General features: G+C 42.6%; 1 protein-coding gene across 1 annotated transcript in view; it reads left to right on the forward strand.

Moving 5' to 3' along the window:
• Positions 1 to 19,806, forward strand: part of LOC144822909 (uncharacterized) — a 410,188-nt gene extending 390,382 nt beyond the window's left edge. Inside the window, exon 4 of the mRNA XM_078680936.1 lies at positions 17,938 to 19,806. Coding sequence (XP_078537062.1) covers positions 17,938 to 17,951 — 14 coding nt within the window. The 3' untranslated portion in view covers positions 17,952 to 19,806. The remainder of the gene's footprint in view (positions 1 to 17,937) is intronic.
• Positions 19,807 to 20,765: the final 959 nt, after the last annotated feature.

The following is a 20,765-nucleotide window of genomic DNA, read 5'->3' on the forward strand; positions in this document are numbered from 1 at the left end:
ATTGAAACCGGGCAAGCCGCCTGATCGCTGTGACTCGTATAGGCCGTTATCGGTTATGAACACTGATATTAAGATTCTAGCAAAAGTCATAGCGACACGATTACGCCTACTGTTAAACGTGATGTTTCTCCCAGACCAGTCGGGCTTTGTCCCTATTCGCTCCACGGCGCACAATCTGAGGGCACTGTTTGCCGTCCTGCATCTTTTAAAACTGGAATTACCAGCAGTGGCGGTTTTATTAGACGCCGCTAAGGCGTTTGATTCGATTGCATGGACTTACATGTTTACTGCACTCCATCATATGGGAGTGCCATTCTTTTTTACAAAGTGGATCAGGTTGCTGTACACGGATGCGGTGGCTAGGGTGCGTGTGAATGGACATGTCTCTGATTTGTTACCGATTGAACGGGGTACACGACAGGGCTGCCGCTCTCCGCCCTTGATTTTTGCACTTAGGCTGGAGCCCCTGGTGTGTGTGCTGAGGTCGAGGCATGCTGACTCAGCCTTGACGTTCTATCAGCGTCCATTAGCAGTATCCATGTACGCTGATGACATGGTTCTTACGTGAGGGAACCTGCACAATACCTAAAGCAGGTTATTAGAGAGTACATACGTTTTGAATGGTACTCGGGACTAGCTATTAATTGGAACAAATCTATCATACTTCCTCTTACGCAGAGTACGTGCCCTTTGTGCTAAATTACCCTTTAGAGTGGGCTGAGGACCCCATAAAGTATCTTGGTATTTGGATACATGGGGACCCGCAGGAGGTTATCAGGGCCAATTATGGGGTGGCAATCCCGAAACTTGAAGACCAGGTGGCTCGGTGGATTCGGTTACCACTGACTTTTTGCGGACAGGGTGGTGCTAATTAAAATGGTGGTACTTCCAAAAATTTGGTATTTGTTTGTCAATGTGTCTGTCAAGCTGACGCAGCACTTTTGTAATACGCTATGCACCTTGTTAATCACACTTATATGGGGGGGCAGGAAATTCCTTATAGGTTGGGAGACCCTGACAAAGCCTTATGCTATGGGTGGTTTTACGGTGCCCGACATGCACTTATATTATTTATGTGCTCAGGCGCAGTTTGCATACTATTGGCATAATGCGCCACCATTTACGCCGCATGTGGCGGTGGAGGCTGGCGCGGTTCACCCACTCCCCTGAAAGCGATGATTGTTAATCTATATTCAGTATATGAGCATGGAGAGGTTGATACGGTTAAATGTACGGCTCGAGCCTGGGAAGAACTTGTGAGTAGGGCGCGACGTCTCCCACTGTATGCACCGGCTATGCCTTTGCTGCACGATGCGGCGATATCTTTGTCAGGGGAAACTGGGGCACTCAAGGTTTTACATGCTGCTGGGATAGGCACAATGGGAGATGCTTTTATACATGGGACATTTATTTCAGTGCAGGAGTTCGTGAAGGAGGGGGGCGAGCGAAGAAATGGCCACATTCATATACACAAGACTCCGCGCGGCCATGCGCAGCTTGTATTCAGACTTTCCTGTGAAACCTCCTATGCTGGGGGCATTGCAGCTGCTATATACCGCACAGAATAAGGTGAAATTAGTTTTGCGACTATGCTATGCCTCCCAATTGGATGAGGGTGCGGTGCCAAGCAGCTCTAGGGCCAGGTGGGATGCGTGTTTGAGGCAACCACTGATTGAAGAGGAGTGGGAAGAGAGTTGTAGCATGACTGGGAGCTTTACCGTATATGGCAATTTTAATCGTATTCATTATAAGTACATTCATCATATGTACTATACCCCTGCCCAATTACATAAATATGGCCTGCGGGAATCTCACTATTGTAGATGATGTGGGGCTGACAATGCTGAGTTTGTTCATCTGGCCTGGGACTGTCCCAAAGTATCTACCTTTTGGGCAGATGTGACTGCCGCACTGACGGAGATGACGGAAATACAGATCATGCAGGATGTAAAGATATGGCTATTGAGTATTGTTTCTACAGTGCCAGCGGGTGTTCGTAAATTGGTGGTGTTGGCTGTGCAGCTGGCTAAGCACCGAGTTGCTATGTGTTGGGATGGTAGACAAGCACCTTTTTTGTAACAATGGCTCCATGATCTAGCTTATTGTAGGGATCAACTCACCTGTTATGCTGAGGAGTTACCAAGGGCATCTAGACCACTTGGGGCCCTTACACTACATATATGTTGTCCCATTCTGGGGATGAAGAAATACATAGTGCCTGATTGTAATGTTAAGAAAGAATTGTCTGGATCTACTGGATGTGTCCCCTTTTTGCACTTTGACTATGCACTGGTATATGTACTGTAACAATCTCACACCTGATGTAATGTGTACTTTATTGATTTTATGCACCTGTGACTGCTGTACTTTGTTATGATTTCAAAATGATAAATAAAACACAAAAAAAGTCTCGCCTCAATAGGCATGAAATTTGATATGAAGGAAAATCATACTTTGATGTAAATAAACATCACAGTCAAGAACAAATTGGTTTAATTGGAGGACTATTTATTTGTGTTTGAACTTTTACCCACTCGCTTTGGGATACTATAGTTGTGCACAGGGGGACATCTCCTAACCAGGAGATGCAACTTGGCTACATATACGTCTAACACTTTTTGGATTAGAGAGTGAATCCCCAGTAGCACGCTACATCTTGTACAATATTTGAAGCACCTGGTAGTGCGAGTCCGGTCCTGTGTTACTGACAGCCACATTGTCAAAGTCAATGGCAGATGGTGGATAATTCTGAGTACTCTGGTTAGCCCATAACCTTAACCTTATTGACTTCTTCAAAAAGGACAATGTTGTTTGCAATGTATTGGTCAACTGTTTCAGGATTTGCATACATTGTAGCCATTCCTTTAAAACCCAAATGGGCTTGAGGGTCATTCACTAAGCTAAAGGTCTATAAAAGCAGTGGTAGAGTAGGTTCAAATAATTTCAAAGTCCAGTTTATACGTTGTGCAACACATGTTAGAGCAGTATTAGTCTACAAATGAGTATGTGTTACAAACAAGAGTGCATGCAATTGTCAAATCCATTTCCTTGGAGGTTGAAAGATTGAGCTAACAGAATTTCTCACCAAATTGCTTGTACCTTTTGAGCTTTTTTTGTGAGAAAATCAGCAAAGAAGATTGTGCCATGATCCAAGCCATTCACTTGTATTTTCTGTAGACGCATTTGCTTAAAGTCGAAAAATTATGCAATTGATGAACCGGCCTATTTGGTCAACAGCTTACTTATTCATCAGGTGACAAATAAAAGACTGCAACAAGAGATTATGGCCTCTGAAAAGTACATTTAAATTATTGTACTGGTCCATAGTGCAAACGTGATCTGCCTACTTCCAATGGATATGTGATGTTGCAACGGATGCCGTTAGATCGCATGCCGTTGCAACGCCAGACTTTACTCTGACTTTCTGTCGGCGGAGCGCTAGACATTGGAATAGATTCATTTTCTATTCGATCTCCAGTGTGTGCATCAGTAGGGAAGGTGTTGGAGTTAAATCCAACACCTTCTACTCACTGCTGCTCACCTTTTTCATTGCAACAACATGCGGTGTAACAGCATGCATTGTAACGAATGCGTTGTAAAGGCTGATTGCCAGTTCCAATCCGTATTCAGCAGTTGATGCCTCTATAATAGATCAATCATAACGAAATTGTGAGAACTTGAAGATTAATGACTATGACATGTATGGCAAAGAAGAACTCAAGGGCTGTCTTCACTTACTCCTGCAGATGATGTTGGTGGCTCGAGCAGCATTTTTCAGCAGCATCCTCCAGTTGTGAAAAAAAAAATCACGTTTCAAAATTATACCCTTTGCTAAAAATCAGCTCCGCAACATCAGAGAAATGTCTTCTGGACTGGTGTAGTCTTTAGGAATTGCAGCAGTTCCATAAAGCACACAGATGGAAGAGAATCACATGGAGAAAATGGTCAACTATGATTAAAGCTCAAATAAGATTTCCAGTCGATCATGAACCTTTGATCTATGGGCATAGGAAAATGTATAAGTAGCCAGACCCCAGTCCGCTAGTAATAACATATTTATCATATCCTGCAACCAGCATGTCTTCTTAAGGGATTTTCAGTGCAGCTGTGGCAATTGTCACAATTAGACGGACCAGTGTGTTTCCTCAAACGTTTTGAAAAGCTAACAATGATCAGAATGAACAAGCATTTCATTGCTAAAAATCCTGAGTCTCTAGAAGTCAAAACATATTCACTGTCAAAATACTGCCACTTCAGTATATATAGATAAGAACAGTGGTGTAACATGAACTGATGGGCCCCCATGCAGAATGTGAAGAGAAGCCCTCTAATCACACACTGAAGGGTTGTGAACCCCTGAAGGACTGGAGCTTCCCATGCACCGCAGCTGCCTGTGTTACGCCACGTGTAAGAATATGCTTATAGTTCAAGTTCAGGAATTTGTATAGCGCACTACTCACCCAGAGGGTCTCAAGGCGCTTGATGGAGGGAGGGTGCATTACTTATCAAATAGCCAGGTTTTTAGTTGCTTTCTGAAGGAGAGGTGGTTCTGTGTGAGGCGGAGATGAGTGGGGAGAGAGTTCCAGGTCTTGGCCGCTAAGTAGGAGAAGGATCTTCCTCCCATGGTGGATCTCTGGATGCGCGGAATTGCGGCGAGGGCTTGATTGGATGATCGTAGTTGGCGGGTGGGTGTGTAGAAGGACAGTCGTGTGCTGAGGCATTCGGGTCCTAAGTCGTAGAGGGCCTTGTGTGCGTGGGTGAGGAGACGGAACGTAATTCTCTTGTTGATGGGGAGCCAGTGGAGATCTTTCAGGTGACCGGAAATATGAGCTTGATGAGGGATGTCCAGTATGAGTCTGGCTGAGGCGTTCTGGATGCGTTGGAGTCTTTTCTGTAGTTTGGCTGTGGTTCCGGCGTAGAGGGTATTTCCATAATCCAGTCGGCTAGTGACCAGTGCGTGGGTGACTGTCTTTCTTGTTTCGGTGGGGATCCAACGGAAGATTTTTTTGAGCATGCGTAGGATGTTGAAGCATGAAGATGAGACGGCGTTGACTTGTCTGGTCATCGAGAGGGAGGAGTCTAGGATGAAGCCCAGGTTACGAGCGTGATCTGTCGGTATGGGTGCTGTACCCAGGGCCGGTGGCCACCATGAGTCGTCCCAGGCAGAGGGGGATGATCCTAAGATGAGGACTTCCGTTTCGTCCGAGTTAAGTTTTAAGCGGCTGTTCTTCATCCATTCGGCTACTTCTTTCATTCCTTCGTGTAGATTGGTTTTGGCGGTGTTTGGGTCATTGGTGAGGGAGAGGATCAGCTGGGTGTCGTCTGCGTAGGAGATGATGTTGAGGTTGTGTTGTCGCGCGATGGATGCGAGGGGACTCATGTAAACGTTGAAGAGGGTGGGACTGAGTGATGATCATTGTGGTACGCCGCAGATGACTTCGGTGGCCTCAGATTTGAATGGGGGGAGGCGGACTCTTTGGGTTCTTCCGGCGAGGAACGAGATGATCCAGTCCAAAGCTTTTCCTTGTATTCCGACGTTGCTGAGGCATTGTATGAGGGTGCTATGACAGACTGTGTCGAAGGCGGCGGAGAGGTCAAGTAGGATGAGGGCAACTGTTTCTCCGTTGTCCAGTAGCGTTCGGATGTCATCTGTAGCAGCGATGAGGGCGGTTTCGGTGCTGTGTTTGGCTCGGAAGCCGGACTGTGAGGGGTCGAGGGAATTGTTGGATTCAAGGAAGGCGGCGAGTTGACTATTGACGGCTTTCTCAATGACTTTGGCAGGGAAAGGGAGGAGTGAGATGGGGCGGTAGTTCTTAAGTTCAGAGGGGTCTGCTGTGGGTTCTTCAGAAGGGCGCTGAGTTCGGCATGTTTCCAGCTTTCCGGGAAGGTAGCGGAGTTGAAGGAACAGTTGATGACATCGCGGAGATGGGGTGCGATGATGGAGTCTGCTTTGTTGAAGATGTGGTGGGGGCATGGGTCGATTTGTGATCCTGAGTGGATGGAGTTCATCAGGCGGATGGTGTCTTCAGTGGTGATTGGGTTCCAGGCGTAAAGGTTGTTAGAGTGTTGTTTTGGTTCGGAGGTGGGTGGAGTGGACTGTTCTTCGGACTGGTTTTCAAAGCTGTTGTGTATGTCGGCGATTTTGTTGTGGAAGGAGGATGATAAAGAGTCGCAGAGGTTTTGGGATGGAGTGATGTCGGTGGTGCCGGCGGTGGGGGTGGTGAATTCTTTGACAATGTTGAATAGTTCCTTGCTGTTGTGGGCGTTGTTGTCGAGTCGATCCTTGAATGCTAATTTCTTGGTGGATTGGATCAATTGGTGATGTTTGCGGGTGGCGTCCTTGAAGGCGATCTGGTTGTTAGTGGTTGGGTTTTTTCTCCAGGTTTTCTTGAGGGTACGACATAACTTCTTGGATTTCTTAAGGTTATCGTTGAACCAGGGGGCCTTTTTGCTACCTTGCTTGATTAGATGGTTTTTCAAGGGTGCTAATTCGTCAGCGCTGTGGGTGATCCATTGTGTAAGTTTGGTGGCAGCTTGGTTTGTGTCCGATGATATGGCAGGAGGGTATTGGTTAAGCGATGTGAAGAGTTGGTCGGTAGTGATTTTGTTCCAGTTTCTTCGAGGAATGGGTTGTGGGGGGTTGTGGGTTGTGGTATTTTTGTAGCTGAAGTGAACGCAGCTGTGGTCCGTCCAATGGAGAGCTGTGGTGTGATCGAAGGAGATGTGTTTGCTGGAGGTGAAGATAGGGTCGAGCGTGTGTCCGGCAAGGTGGGTGGGGGTGTCAACGAGTTGTTTGAGTCCGAGGATGGCTAGGTTGTCCAGAAGGGTGGTGGTGTTGCTGTCGTTTCTCTTTTCCAGGTGGAAGTTGAGGTCTCCCAGTAGAATGTAGTCCTCGGAGGGGAGGGTGTGTGGGCTGATGAAGTCAGTGATGATTTCGCAGAATTGTGTACGGGTTCCTGGTGGTCTGTAGATGAGGGTGCCTCTAAGTGTGGTCCTGGGGTCGGTGTGGATCTGGAAGTGAAGGTGTTTGGCGGTCGCGAGGTTGTCGTCGGAGCTGGTCGTGATTCGGATGGTGTTCTTGTGGACGATGGCGATGCCTCCTCCTGTTTGGTTGGTGCGGTCTTTTCGGATGATCTTGTAAGCGTCCGGGATGGCTATGGCGATGTCGGGCACTGATGAGGCGTTCATCCAGGTTTCTGTAAGGAAGGCGACGTCCGGCGATGTAGTGTCGAGTAAGTCCCAGAGTTCAGTGGCGTGTCTGTGGATCGAGCGGGTGTTCAGCAGGATGCACTTCAGGTGGTTAGAGTCGGAGCTGTGTTTGGAGGTAGTGGATTTGGTGGGGGTCCTGATGCAGGCGAACTTGCAGGAGTGGCAGGCGAATGGTCCATGGGTGTGTGCTGGGACAGCTTCGCAGCATTGTGGTGTGCGTTCGGGGTTGAGGGCAAAGAGGGTAGCGGCGTCATACGTCATGCGGGTGGAATGGGTACTGAGAGGACCAGGGGGTCTGGCGCTGGGCGCGGTCCAGGCGCGGACAGGCCTAGACGGGCTTACCTTTGGCGCGCCTTCGGCGCGCATGGGCGCGACCGCTGTGCGTGAACGCTGCGCGCAAAAGCATCTGACATAAGTGGATAGTGGAGGGGGAGTTGCGAGGGGGGGTCAGCTGGGAGGCGGGAGCCGGGTGGAGGGGCGGGCTGGAAGTCACAACAACAACAAGATGGCAGCAAAACGAAAGGAAAGAGGACGAGATTGGGGTGGGCAGAGGCGCAGGCACAATCAGGCACAGATAAGACAGAGAAACACAATGCGAGCCTGTAAGAGCGCTACGATGGCACACAAGCGCTACAATATGCAATATGCAAACACAATCTGATTAACTCGATGTGGGCTGTGTAAATTAGCGTTACGCTATAATTAGGCAATGTGGCGCTTTAAGATGGTCAAGACGGAGCGCAGTCAAAATTAAAGTACAAGACAATGTTTGAAATGAAGCGCTACGATACCAGCTGGAGCCAGGGAGCGAGGGGAGCGACCGCTTCTGACGAAGTCAGGACGGTCACAAAGCTGTGGACAACAAGATCGTCCTAACCTTTCCTGTGGGAGGGAGGGTCAGCTGGGAGGCGGGAGCCGGGTGGAGGGGCGGGCTGGAAGTCACAACAACAACAAGATGGCAGCAAAACGAAAGGAAAGAGGACGAGATTGTGGTGGGCAGAGGCGCAGGCACAATCAGGCACAGATAAGACAGAGAAACACAATGCGAGCCTGTAAGAGCGCTACGATGGCACACAAGCGCTGCAATATGCAAACACAATCTGATTAACTCGATGTGGGCTGTGTAAATTAGCGTTACGATATAATTAGGCAATGCGGCGCTTTAAGATGGTCAAGACGGAGCGCAGTCAAAATTAAAGTACAAGACAATGTTTGAAATGAAGCGCTACGATACCAGCTGGAGCCAGGGAGCGAGGGGAGCGACCGCTTCTTACGATTATACTTATTTATACTTCCCACATACATGTATCTTGGCAGTACCATATACCTCTATAGAGTATACAGAGATCTAGTGAGAAATAGTATATCTATACTTACCTGCATATACCTAACTTGAAGATATTTTAGTAGTTGATATTTATGCTGCCAATTTTTTGTATTACAATATTTATGTCAACGGTATTCTGACATTCAAACAAAAAGATTAGTGTTATCAGTGTGCCGGTGTCAGTGAGTTACTTTTTCCTGTTTGGTTCCGAATGATCATTGTATTATAGATCCATTAAAGTAATCATTTTCAGATCAGACAAGCCTCCCAAGCCCTATTTTTGCCCATCTCTCCGAAGAATGGCGTTAAAGCAGGATGAGAGAAAATAGAGGTCTTTGTCGTGAAATTAGTGGATGGACAAAAACAACTGGAGAAAGCTTTGAAGAAGTTTATGGTTGTGGCCACGGAGAACAGAGAACCATTTGAGAAGTTTTTATAAACTAAAGCTGAACAAATACATAAGGTGCCCCCAGAGTCAAGACTCAGTCATTAAAAAACTAGCCAATGTGTATTTTTTAAATAATTTGGAGAGGATCGCTCAGTCTGCAACATGGCTGGGGACAGTATTTGAATCCTCAATTAACTGGCAATCTCCAAGCATCGTATCAAGCTGTTAATCCATTTAGAACCACCCCCTATGCTGACATTAAAAATAGTGCACTAGAAAGACTGGGAGTAGATGAAGAAACATACTGAATCAGTTTGTAGCAAATTCAGAAGTGACCCAGTAAAACACTGCCTTAGTCTTCTGAGTTAAATATTTAACTGATAGAAGATTCAAATCTGAGGCAGCAACGAAAGAAGAAATCCTAGAAGAGATATATCTAGAATAATTCCTGAACTCTCTCCATCCCCCTATCCAGAGATGGGTGATGCAACATAGCGATCTCACGATTGGAAGCTGCTGCTGAGAAAGCAATTCCCTATGCTAGAGTTCAGGAAAGCAGGTTCACTTGAGAAGTCAGTAAAGGATTACACTCAAATAGCTGTGCATGGGTCATAAAGCTAGATTATATGCCCAGAAACCCCAGCCCATGTAGATATGAAGCACTATAAGGAAGGCTGTTATACTGCTGCTGCTCAGCCTGAGTGTCTGTATGAGAGAATGTTGGTGAATGGAATGTTCGTGTGGGTGAGTGTCAGTTAGTGATGGGCAGAGCAGCAGTGAGGCTGCTCCTGGTGGGGTTCTCCCTTGTAACATCTACATAATAAATCAACTTAAAGAAACTACCTGGAATGGACATTACATTTATTTACAACATATTTTGGCGACGAGGATCCTTCTTCTTGCCAACCACATTTTTTCCCCTCCTGGTCTTGCAATAAAGTTACTTGGAATATTGTTGGCTTATTTCCCACATCCAGCTCTGCAGTTCTCCTCCTTGGCCTGCGAGTTGCTTCTTCGTTTCTGGTTGCTGTTGAGGGACGCCCAGCTGCTTCAACGTGATATTCAGCACTTTAGAAGTTTCTAAAAAGGGGGAATCTTCAACTTAAAGGTACTACTGTGTTTCTTTCCGCCTTCCTGCCACATGTTATTGAAGCAGCATGTCTTGCCTTAAAGTCACTATGGAGCTGGTGTGTTTCCCGCTTCTCCTAGATTTTTGCGACTGCTTACTCGTGTTAGCAATGTGTTGTGCTCTGGACACACTTTGTGAGTCACGCAATCAGTGGTACATATGCTTCATATGAACTTGCATCTACCTGTTAAAAGTAATTTGTGGTCCTCTCACTACTGCTTCTTACCTCCTGTGTTTGGGACTGAATTTTACCTGGGTGAGAGTTCGCTCACCAGTGTTCCAGAGTGTTACTGAGGGCTAATGCCCTATGCCATGTACATGTTTTTGTGCTTTACTTACTAATGTGCTAATGTGTTAAGTCTTTATTCTTGTTACATGTTTCCTAAGGTGCTTGGAGTTATGTTTCCTGACATGGTATATATATGAGGGGAAGTTAGTGTTTATTGTTTTGCTTTTTCCCACTTTTACGTGCTTGTTGGTTCCTGCCGAATACCTCTGCTTTTAGTGCACATTTCATAGAGTGAATGTTTTTTAAACATTTGATTGCTGTTTTAATGCTGTGTTTTATCCTTTTACTTCTCTCCCCGTCATGGTTTGCAATGGTGTTACACCCTTACAGGTTCTGTGTGGAGTCCCTTCCACACATCACAACCAAAATTTCTGTTTGGGTGGAGTGTTTACTTACTTTTTTTCAGGTTCCGTGTGGAGTCCCTTCCACACATTACAACCAAAATTTCTGTTTGGGTGCAGTGTTTGCTTACTTTTCTTCAGGTTCCGTGTGGAGTCCCTTTCACACATCACAACCGAACTTTATGTTTGGGTAGAGTTTCTGCTTGGTCCGTTCATGTTACATGCTATTCTGCATTTTGCTAAGTTTGCTATCTAGTACGCCATTGGTTACAGGGTTTATCATGATTCGTGTCATGCGTTTTTGCGTGCTTCTGCTCCTAGTTTTGCTGTCTCCCACTTTACGTGGTTATGGGTTAGTGTAGTATAAGCACCCGTTGTTGTACAGATGTTTTGGTTCCGTGTGGAGTCCCTTCCACACATCACAACCCAACTTTATGTTTGGGTGGAGTTTATTGTTGCTGATCAGAGTGTTCTTTACTTGTTCTGGGTAGAGCCTTTTTCACACGTCACACCCCATCTTGCGTTGGGGGGAGTCCCTTAAATTTTAAGTCAATTGATGTGAGCCTGATTGGTTATGTGTAGGCTGTTCTCTACACATCTCACCCTAACTTTTTGTTGGGGGTAGAGTTTTTCATGTGCATTACCTTGCGTTATTTCAGGTTGCTTCTTGCTTTTGTCTGTATTGCATTTTTGCTTTCTTGGACTTTAAGGTTTACTTTGCTAGATTTGTGTTTTTCCCTCGCATGTCAGGGTTTGCGTTGGGAGTCCTTTTGGTTCTGTGTGTAGCCCCTTCCACACATCACACCCCAATATGTTGTTGGGGGAAGTTCTGCTATTATTGTGCTTGTTACTATGTTCTGTGTGGATATTTTCCACGCCTGCATACTGTTTTTCTTAGTGGTTCGTTTTCTTTCACACTTTCGTTGTTGATTCTCTTGTTCTTCTTGTGTTTGCCTGGCCAGCTTGCACAATCCAGGTACTTGAGTTGGTCTGTAGTCTGTGGTGCGGGAGTGTTTGGGTTGTTTTTGCAATAGAAAGGAGGATGGTGTACAGGGGTCTTTGTACTTATGTTACTGTTTCTCCCTTCTTACTTAATTTTCTCTGCTTAAATGTTCCTTCTTTAATTTTTCATGCTATGCTTCAGAAAGTTGTCATCTTATATATGTCTTGCAATGTTTCTAATGCCTTTTGAGAATTCCTTCTTTTCCATTACAAAGAAAGGGGATGTGTTATACTGCTGCTGCTCAGCCTGAGTGTCTGTGTGAGAGAATATTGGTGAATGAAATGTTCGTGTGGGTGACTGTCCGTTGGTGATGGGCTGAGCATCAGTGAGGCTGCTCCTGGTGGGGTTCTCCCCCTGCAACATCTACATAATAAATCAACTTGAAAATACTACCTGGAATGGACATTACATTTAATTACAACAAAAGCCCTTACTGCTATTCCCTGAAGGCCATCAGTAATCCGGCAAATGCTCTCTGGATACCAGAAACCGACAGACCATTATGAGACTTCTGATTCCAAAAGGGGAGAACCCAACTCAGAAGGGAACTGTAACTATATAAGGCTCTCGTGGTGATAAAAAGGAATATCCTGTAGTACAAGTAGATATAGGGAAAAAGAGAGAACCCCCTAATACCGATCACAGTAGGGCTGATTCCCCAGTTACCAGAACCTTTAATTGCGGGCACCAATTACATCCAGTTGATGTCCCTGGTGTAGGACACTTGGCAAAAAGAGGAATCATGGTGGTAATAGGTGCCCTTTTCAAATATAGATGCTAAGGAATGACCTACTCCTAAAAAAAGAAGACCAGAAAGCAAAAACGGCAAGAAAAGAAAAAGGGTATATACCCTGTTTCCCAACCTGGACGAATGAGTTCCTATGGGAATCTGATAGGGACTTCAAGGCAGCACATAGAGGCTTGGGCTAAAGCAACAGAAGAAAACCTTAAGGAGGTTGGTCCCGAGTTTTTCAAACAAAATGACCTCTTGTACAGAAAGGGGGGAATAATCAGCCCATACAGCTGTTAATACTAGAACCTTTCAGAGAAAGCGTGATGTATTTGGCACATTGTCAATTATTGGGAGGGCATTTGGACAGAAGAAAACTTTTAATGGTCAGGTATATATAATCATATCAGGAAGTATTGTAGGAAATGTATCATATGTCAAAAGATGAGTTGATATCAACCTCCCGGGCCCCTAGTATCCCATGCCCACCATGGAAAAACCCTTCTCGAGGGTGGGAATGGACATGATAGGACCCTTATCACCCTTCGAAATGGATACAGATTTGTATTAGTCATGGTAGCCAAGGTAGTTCCTTTGTGCTAGCCCAATATTACTCAAATAGCAAACACCAAGATTGAGATTTTTTCTAGAGCAGGATTTTTTATAAAAGAGATTTTAATTGACCCGGGGAGCCTCTTTACTTCAAAATTAATAGCTCAGATTTGTCAAAAACTAAGTATACGCCAGATTAGGATGAGAAAGTATCTCCCACAAACAGATGTTCTGGTTGAATGAAATAATGCCACCTTAAAACCACCCTGAAAAAACATACTGGAGAGGGAAACAAGGAAATGGGATTTGATGCTGGCTGTAGCCTTATTTGTAATATGATGCAAAGATCAAAGGATTACTGAATTCTCTCCGTCTGAACTGTTGTTCAGGCAAGAACCCAGCACCCTGCACAATATGGCCAAGGAGGCCTGGGAACAGGGTGAACATGATCCTAAAAATATTTTAAAATATGTGAGCCAATTAAAAGCAAAATTACAAGACATGAGAGAAATTGTTATGAGCAATTTAGAGAAGAGTGAACAAGGACACAAAGCCCTGTACAATAAAAAGGGCAAACTCTAACAATGTTCCCCCAATGGATTATGTCTGGCTATTACTACCATCCACAGAAAATAAGTTGTTAAGTTAGTGGCAATGACTTTTCAAAATATTGCAGAAGGTGACATATAAGTTAGAGATCAACTAAATTAAGAAAGACACTGAGCTATACCATGTGAATTTCCTGAAGAAGTGGGAAGTCCCCATCTCCGCTTTATATGGCGGTAGAGATGCCCAATATTGATCAAGATCTCAGCCAAGAAAAACAACAGGATCTTCTGAATTGTCTTCAAATGTGCACAGAAACATTTTTGTTAACTCCAGGGTGTAGTCGTGATTCAACATTCATTCACTAAAGAGACAGGGAAAATCATCAGTTTAATACCATACAGAGTACCAGAAGCTAAACGGGCAGCAATAGAGGAAGCGGTACAAAACATGCTACAACTAGGAGTAATAGAACCCTCAGTAAGGGCCCGATGTAGGTAGGACTCATTTACCGATTTTTATTTACCGAATTTTACCGATTCGGTAAATGAGAATCGGTAAATGAGAAGGGGGGACATGTAGGAACATCCAGATGTTCCTTTTACCGAATCGGAAAAAAATCTGTATTTACCGATTCGGTAAATACCGACCGGTAATGCCCATTCATTCCTATGGGCTTTGAAGCCCATAGGAATGAATGGGCATTACCGATTCGGTATTTACCGAATCGGTAAATACCAACTGACACAAGGGTGCAGGGGGTGTCACTTTGACACCCTCTGGCACCCCCAAAAGAGGCTCGGGTGCCATGTGGCAGGCATACCTGCCCTAAGGGCAGGTCTGCCTGTCATATGGCACAGGTGTGCATGCACACATGTGCATGCACACCGGAATCGGTATTTTACCATCAAATAGATTTGATGGTAAAATACCGATTCTGTAAGGCTTGTGGGACTCAGAAGAGTCCCACCTACATATCAAATTTACCGAATCAGTAAATATACTGATTCGGTATTTTACAGATTCGGTAAATTTACCTATCGGTAAATTTACTGAATCTGTAAAATATGTGGCCCTACATACCATTTCTCAAATACCGGTCTGTCACGGCCGAAAATACCGATTTTCGGCCGTTACCGACCGACCTACATCTGGCCCTAAGTGAATAAATTTCACCTGTGGTATTAGTAACAAAACCAAATGGGTCTATCCTTTGTTGTATAGAAGTCAATACAATATCTAAATTTGACAAATACCCCATTTCTCAAATCAGCTAAATCATTGAGCACCTGGGACAAGCCCAATTCATAAGCACATTAGACTTGAGTAAAGGGTTCTGGGAAATCCCATTTAACAGGGAAGACCAAGAGATAGACGTATTGTCCACTCCGGGTGGCATCTATAAATTTACAGTACTCCCTTTTGGATTACACTGGCCTTGGCAACATTCCAAAGATTGCTGAATTCTGTACTTAAAAAGCATAAGAGGTATGCAGCTGCATATATTGACAACATCATAATTCATAGTCAGTCTTGGAAAGAACACTTATTCCATCTGGAAGATGTTCAAAGACTTTAAAATAAGCTGTTATGAACGGTCAATCTAAAGAAAAGTTATTTGGCAGGAAGACAAGTGAAATACTCTGGGTATCTGTTAAGTAAGGGAGTCATCCAACCTCAAGTAGAACCAGTCTCAGTTATATTGGAAGTTGCCATTCTGTAGACCAAAAGAGACTCCACTTCTCCCATTATTGGGCCACTCCACTAACCAGCCTCTTATCCAAGAGTCCAGGGCCTGACAAATAATTAGAGAAACCATCTGCAGCAAATGTGAAAACTGAAAGAAATACTATCCTCTGATCCGATTCTACAAAAAAAACATTAATTCTAAATACTGACGCTTGTGTGATGGGTTGAGGAGCAGTATTTTCCCAATTATACCATAAGAGAACAAAAAGCCTAGTCTATATGTTAGCCGCAAATTATTTCCCAGAGTGCAATTATACGATTGTACAAAAGGAAGGCTTAGCCATAAAATAGGCCATAGAAAGTCCTAGGTATTACTTAAAAGGGAGAGAGTACACTTTGAAATCTGATCATGCCCCTCTGGAGTGGATTGCTAAAAATAAAGGCAACAATCCCAAGATATTAGGCTGGTACCTGTTCCTGCAACCCTGTAGATGCAAAGTATATCACAGGGAGGGAAAGGAACAGAAAAAATGCAGATGCAGGTCACGGTAACAGGGAAAAGTGTTGGCAGTAGGACACCTAGGAGACCACAGTCACAAAAAGAGGTTGCCCAGCAAGAAGACCGACATTCTGGGACACCAAGACAGCCGACAATGACAAGCTTGAATTTGAGGTTAAAGACTCAGTAGCGAAGCAGAGGAAGACATGTGGTATGAGGACTGTTGGGAACCACAAGCACACATGGAAATTTCCACCGCAACTAGAAAGGGTTGTGGCATACCCGGGTGAGTGAAACGTGGGGAGAGGGTGATCAAAGAAGTGCACCTTATTTTCTCTTCTCTGTATGCTCTTTACATTTCCAGTTCAGAGAGGCCTTTAATCTAAGGTTATATATTTATGTTCACCCTGTGGGTCCTATATATAAAGATTGCTGGAGAAAGAGTCATTGGGCCTATAAAACTTCTTGATCCCCAGTACACAAAACTGTTGAGGATACACCTTAAGACCGAGGAGAAAATGCTACATGAAAAAAAGGAACTGATGATCCTATTTGTATACCTGGTGCCTTTTTTGAAGTAGGAGAAGTTCCAAGAGAACAGACACATATACACACACAAACACACTCACATACACACACATATATTTTTTGTCAAAAGGGTTTCTGCAGAATTTGTTTAGAGGAGGGGTTTAAACATCTGTATCGTTCTTCTCTTGTGACAGCCTGAGTACAAGAATCTCTGTAGTTTACTCGATGATCTTGGGCCCATCATTGATCAACTTTTTCTTGCTGGGGATCTTTGGACCATTTTAATTGCGAATCCAAGTGGTTTCTCCAGTTTTACAAGATGGATTTGATCAGAGGTTAGTGGCATCTACCCTACATTTCCAATTGTCGTCAGTAAAAGCAGTCAGATCTTAATGGGAGAGCCTATGTGCTAGATCAGTGAGGGGGGTTTCCCTTCATTGACCTGTTCCTTGTCGGGATTTACTTGTAGTCAGTAGAAGTTTCAGACCCTTCCAGCGGAACCACTTTCAGATATTTAACTCAAGTTCCTAATGCTGAAAATGTTTTCTTACGGCCATCACTTCTGCGCATAGATTGTCAGAATTGAGCTATTTATCTATTAGACTTCCATTTCTATGAATCTTCTCTTTTATTAGGAACACTTGTATCTTGTCTTTATTCTATAACTTTGCCAGTTGAAGGGATGGATTGACATATCCTGTATGCACTCTGAGCTGTTCAGATTTATAGTTCTAGATCACTTGTTTACGATGTGAACATCTCTTTGTAAATGTTGTGGTTTTCAACATGAATATAGGGCCTCTTCATATACCTTGAGATGTTGGGTCAGGATTGTGGTTTCTATTACATATACTTCTAAAGGACCTTCCTTACTAAGTCCCAATTACGGTAAATCCACTTGAAGTATTACTGCATCTTGGGTGAAGGATGATGCTGCCTCCATTTAGGAATTGTGAAGGACTAAACTTTGGCAGTTCCTTGAACTATCATTTCCCACTAAAAGTTGAATGTGTAATATCATTGTTCTCCAGAACGGGGGTGCACGTTTTTGTAGTTGTTACTCTTCAGTAACTGTTCTCATTTAATGCATCAAAGTACTATCAAATATTTTGATGTGCTGCATTATTCATGAGTTGTGTCATTTATAGGGCTATTGAATTACCATTTCTGCTATGGCACATCTCATATAGCAAGGACTGAGGTAAATGAAGGGTTGAGGAGATAATGTGGCAATTATTTATTAATCTTCATTACTCAAACTACCATTCCTTGTTGCAGAATGTACAACCCTCTTGTCCTCCTTCCAGTCTAACAACCATATCACCCACAGCTTGGTGATGACAAGATGTCTTTGGTCCTTCCTTGCCATTATATCCCTAGCCCAAGGGGAAGGAAGAGCATGGTTAAAGGAGGGAAGACATAATTTCTTTAAGGGCTTGGTAAAGGGATGCCAGAAGCAGGAGGTTGTTCTACCTCATTTAGTTAGTACTGCGATGTGGAAGGGTAGACAAAGTAATGAAGATTAGTGGTAAGTGATCAATATATTCACAGGAAGAAAACAGTCTTCACCTCAAAACGTGTCGCACATGCCTAAAAAATGTGGCATACTAAAACTTGATTATACAAAGCAAATGAAAATTAAGTGTGTTAAGAAAATTCTTAAAAACTGTTAAGTAATTTTTCTAATGTTTTATAATATGGTTGCAGATACATTGCATTGACCTTTCACACTGACGAGAACGTGCCTCTCCGTACCGTTTCTGGAATTCTCTGTAAGACTCAGTCAGCCAACAATGAATATGTATCGAGTTTTTTCAGCATCAGGTCACCTCATCAATCAAATTTACCAACATTTTTCTGAAGACTGGAGAATATTTAACGCTGGTGTAAAGTGAGAGGAAAGTGTCAATTGTAATGAATATATGACAAATTGAGTTGTTTAAAAATTGTCTTCTACCAAACCTGTTTAATTCAAGAAGAGCGTTTTAAGGTCTTTTGGATAATATAGCTCAATCAATTTTTGAAAAGGAATGTGTTTATTTTCAGGAAACTACTTAGCACCTTTAAAAACACATTTGTGAATTTGTATCCCATGTTCATAATATTCTATTTTATTTTGAAGATTGTCATAAATCAGTTTCTCAGAAACTCCTACACTAGGCCACTGCTTACAGGGGAACACAAATGAGTGCAACAAATAGGAACTGTGCAATTGTTCACATTTCACAATCCACTTCTTCAATTACAATATTATTTAGTATTTTAAAAGAGTAAGGATCGATTGTTTCTTTCATACTTCATTACCCATTTTACAAATGTCCAATTGTTTCTTAAATTGTTCCACTATGTGTTCGGTCCGTATTCTATTCCTTGCTATTAAATGAGATGAATACTGCCCAGGCCTTGCCTATTCACATTTCCACTAGAGTTCTATCAATATGTGGCCTCCGAAATCCTTTAACATGCATTATCAATAAACATAAGTGGTCAGAATGATAAAATCAAGAAACATTTGAAATGTTTGTCTGAAGTATGATACCTGGATTTATAATAGAAATCAGAAGATGATAGTTAAAATGAGGACATTCTTTAGTATATCTGGAATGTACCTGTTCAGATTCATGCAACACATCCAGCACATTCTGAATTTGAAACATATGCCTACTTTATTTGAATTCCCATAAAATATAGCATGTTCAGTACACTCATTATACATGGAAGTTCAAATACAAATGCAGTCTGTACTAACCGGTTGATCTTTTTTTAAAGTATTTTTTTATTAGTGGATTCATTACATAAGAAAATACCATCTGAACCAGTTGATCTTTTTTTAAGTATTTTTTTATTAGTGGATTCATTACATAAGAAAATGCCATCTGATTGACACTGTAGGGATTAGACAATTGTACTTAGCTATGGATTTATGCTAAGCAATTGTAACATGAGACAGGAGTCACACAAAAAATGCAGGTTGACAAAACTACATGATCCTGCCGGACCTATGACAAGCCCTGAGCGACTTTGGCCAATAGATATTTTCTTCTTCCACTCAATGTCATTGAAGATGGACTTCTCTTGGTTGCATCTTTCTAAATATTGGTGTATGAAATGACATACATTTTTTCTATATTTTAATAATAACGTAACAGCTGTAAAGAAATATGCTCTTTTTTCAGGTGTAACAGTAATAATAATACAGATTTTGTTCTAGGTTAGCAATTTACATGGCATGTGAGTATAAGTTAGCAGCATAAAGTCACATGCATTATCTAAGTGAGTATACTTTGTACCATTCTTCCAGGATCATCCTCATAAGATGTGATTGCATTTACTACACTTGTCTATGTCAAATTTTTCTTGTGTACAGCCAGGAACGTCAATATTTTGGTCTCTGTTTCTTAAAAAGTTCTTTTTTTTAGATTTTTAGATTTTCATTTTATACTTGTTAATTATATTATTTAAATATATATATTTCTTTTTTTACTTTTGTGAATTATATGGTATACATTTAAAAAAGTTTGTTTGACAAAATTGTGTTTATGAATTATTTACATATTTTTTTACATGGATGCTAATTTCTTCTGTCCATGTCTGCATGTATTTTTCATGGTTGACGTTTCCCAACATTAAAATAAATGATTCATTTTTTAAATATAATAAATAGAAATATGTGTTGGCAAAAATAAACTGTTCTCCTTTTTATATTATAAACCAAATAGAATAAATACCTTAAACCTCGGGACTAAAAAAAATATTACGATGATAACTATTTCACTCCGCACTCGTGACATACACAGTGATAGATTTCTACTTATTATTAACACCGGTAAATGAAATGCAAAAAGCCCCAAACCCAGTTCACTAAGGCACTGGCAGGAAGTGTTCTTTTGATAGCCATTATTAATTTTCATTTTATGATTATTTTCCTTTTAGTCCCACACATAATTAAAAGCATGCTGAAAGGGTGAATCTTCCAGAAAAAATACAACTTTGTGTCACTACCTCATTACTATTTTTGCTTTCCTTATCCCTTCCTCTTTTCCAAATAAGGTTCAATTCCAAACTGTTTTACTTTATTTATCGAGTATAACATTGAAGGATTGAGAGGGCTATTGGAAAACTGTTCGGCAGCATCACAGGGTAAATATTATCCCTGCAACACGCACTATTGTCAAACAAATGTTTATATATTAACTAGTAACTTTATGTAATATGTTGATTGCTTATCAGTTGCGCTATGAGGTGGCCCAGATAGCATTTGGACTAGAAAGATGTAAGCCTGAGAACTTATACCGAAACTGTGCAGGTATCTGAACCATCCAGATACCCTTCTACAGTGTCAGCTGACCCTTGAAGGCACTTTTTGGATCCTGGGTTTAAAGCAAGCAGGTTCAGCCTTTTTGTCTGAGATGTTCTGAGGGTGCCACTTGTATACCCAGTGCCAGTTTATGTATATGGGTAACCCTCTTTGTCAAACCCTAATTGGTTATTTTCAGTTCTTCCTTCCTATCTGAGTTTGGCTTCAATCTATCTAG

The sequence above is a fragment of the Lissotriton helveticus genome, chromosome 3_1 (assembly GCF_964261635.1).
Source record: "Lissotriton helveticus chromosome 3_1, aLisHel1.1, whole genome shotgun sequence".
NCBI classification, from domain to species: domain Eukaryota; kingdom Metazoa; phylum Chordata; class Amphibia; order Caudata; family Salamandridae; genus Lissotriton; species Lissotriton helveticus.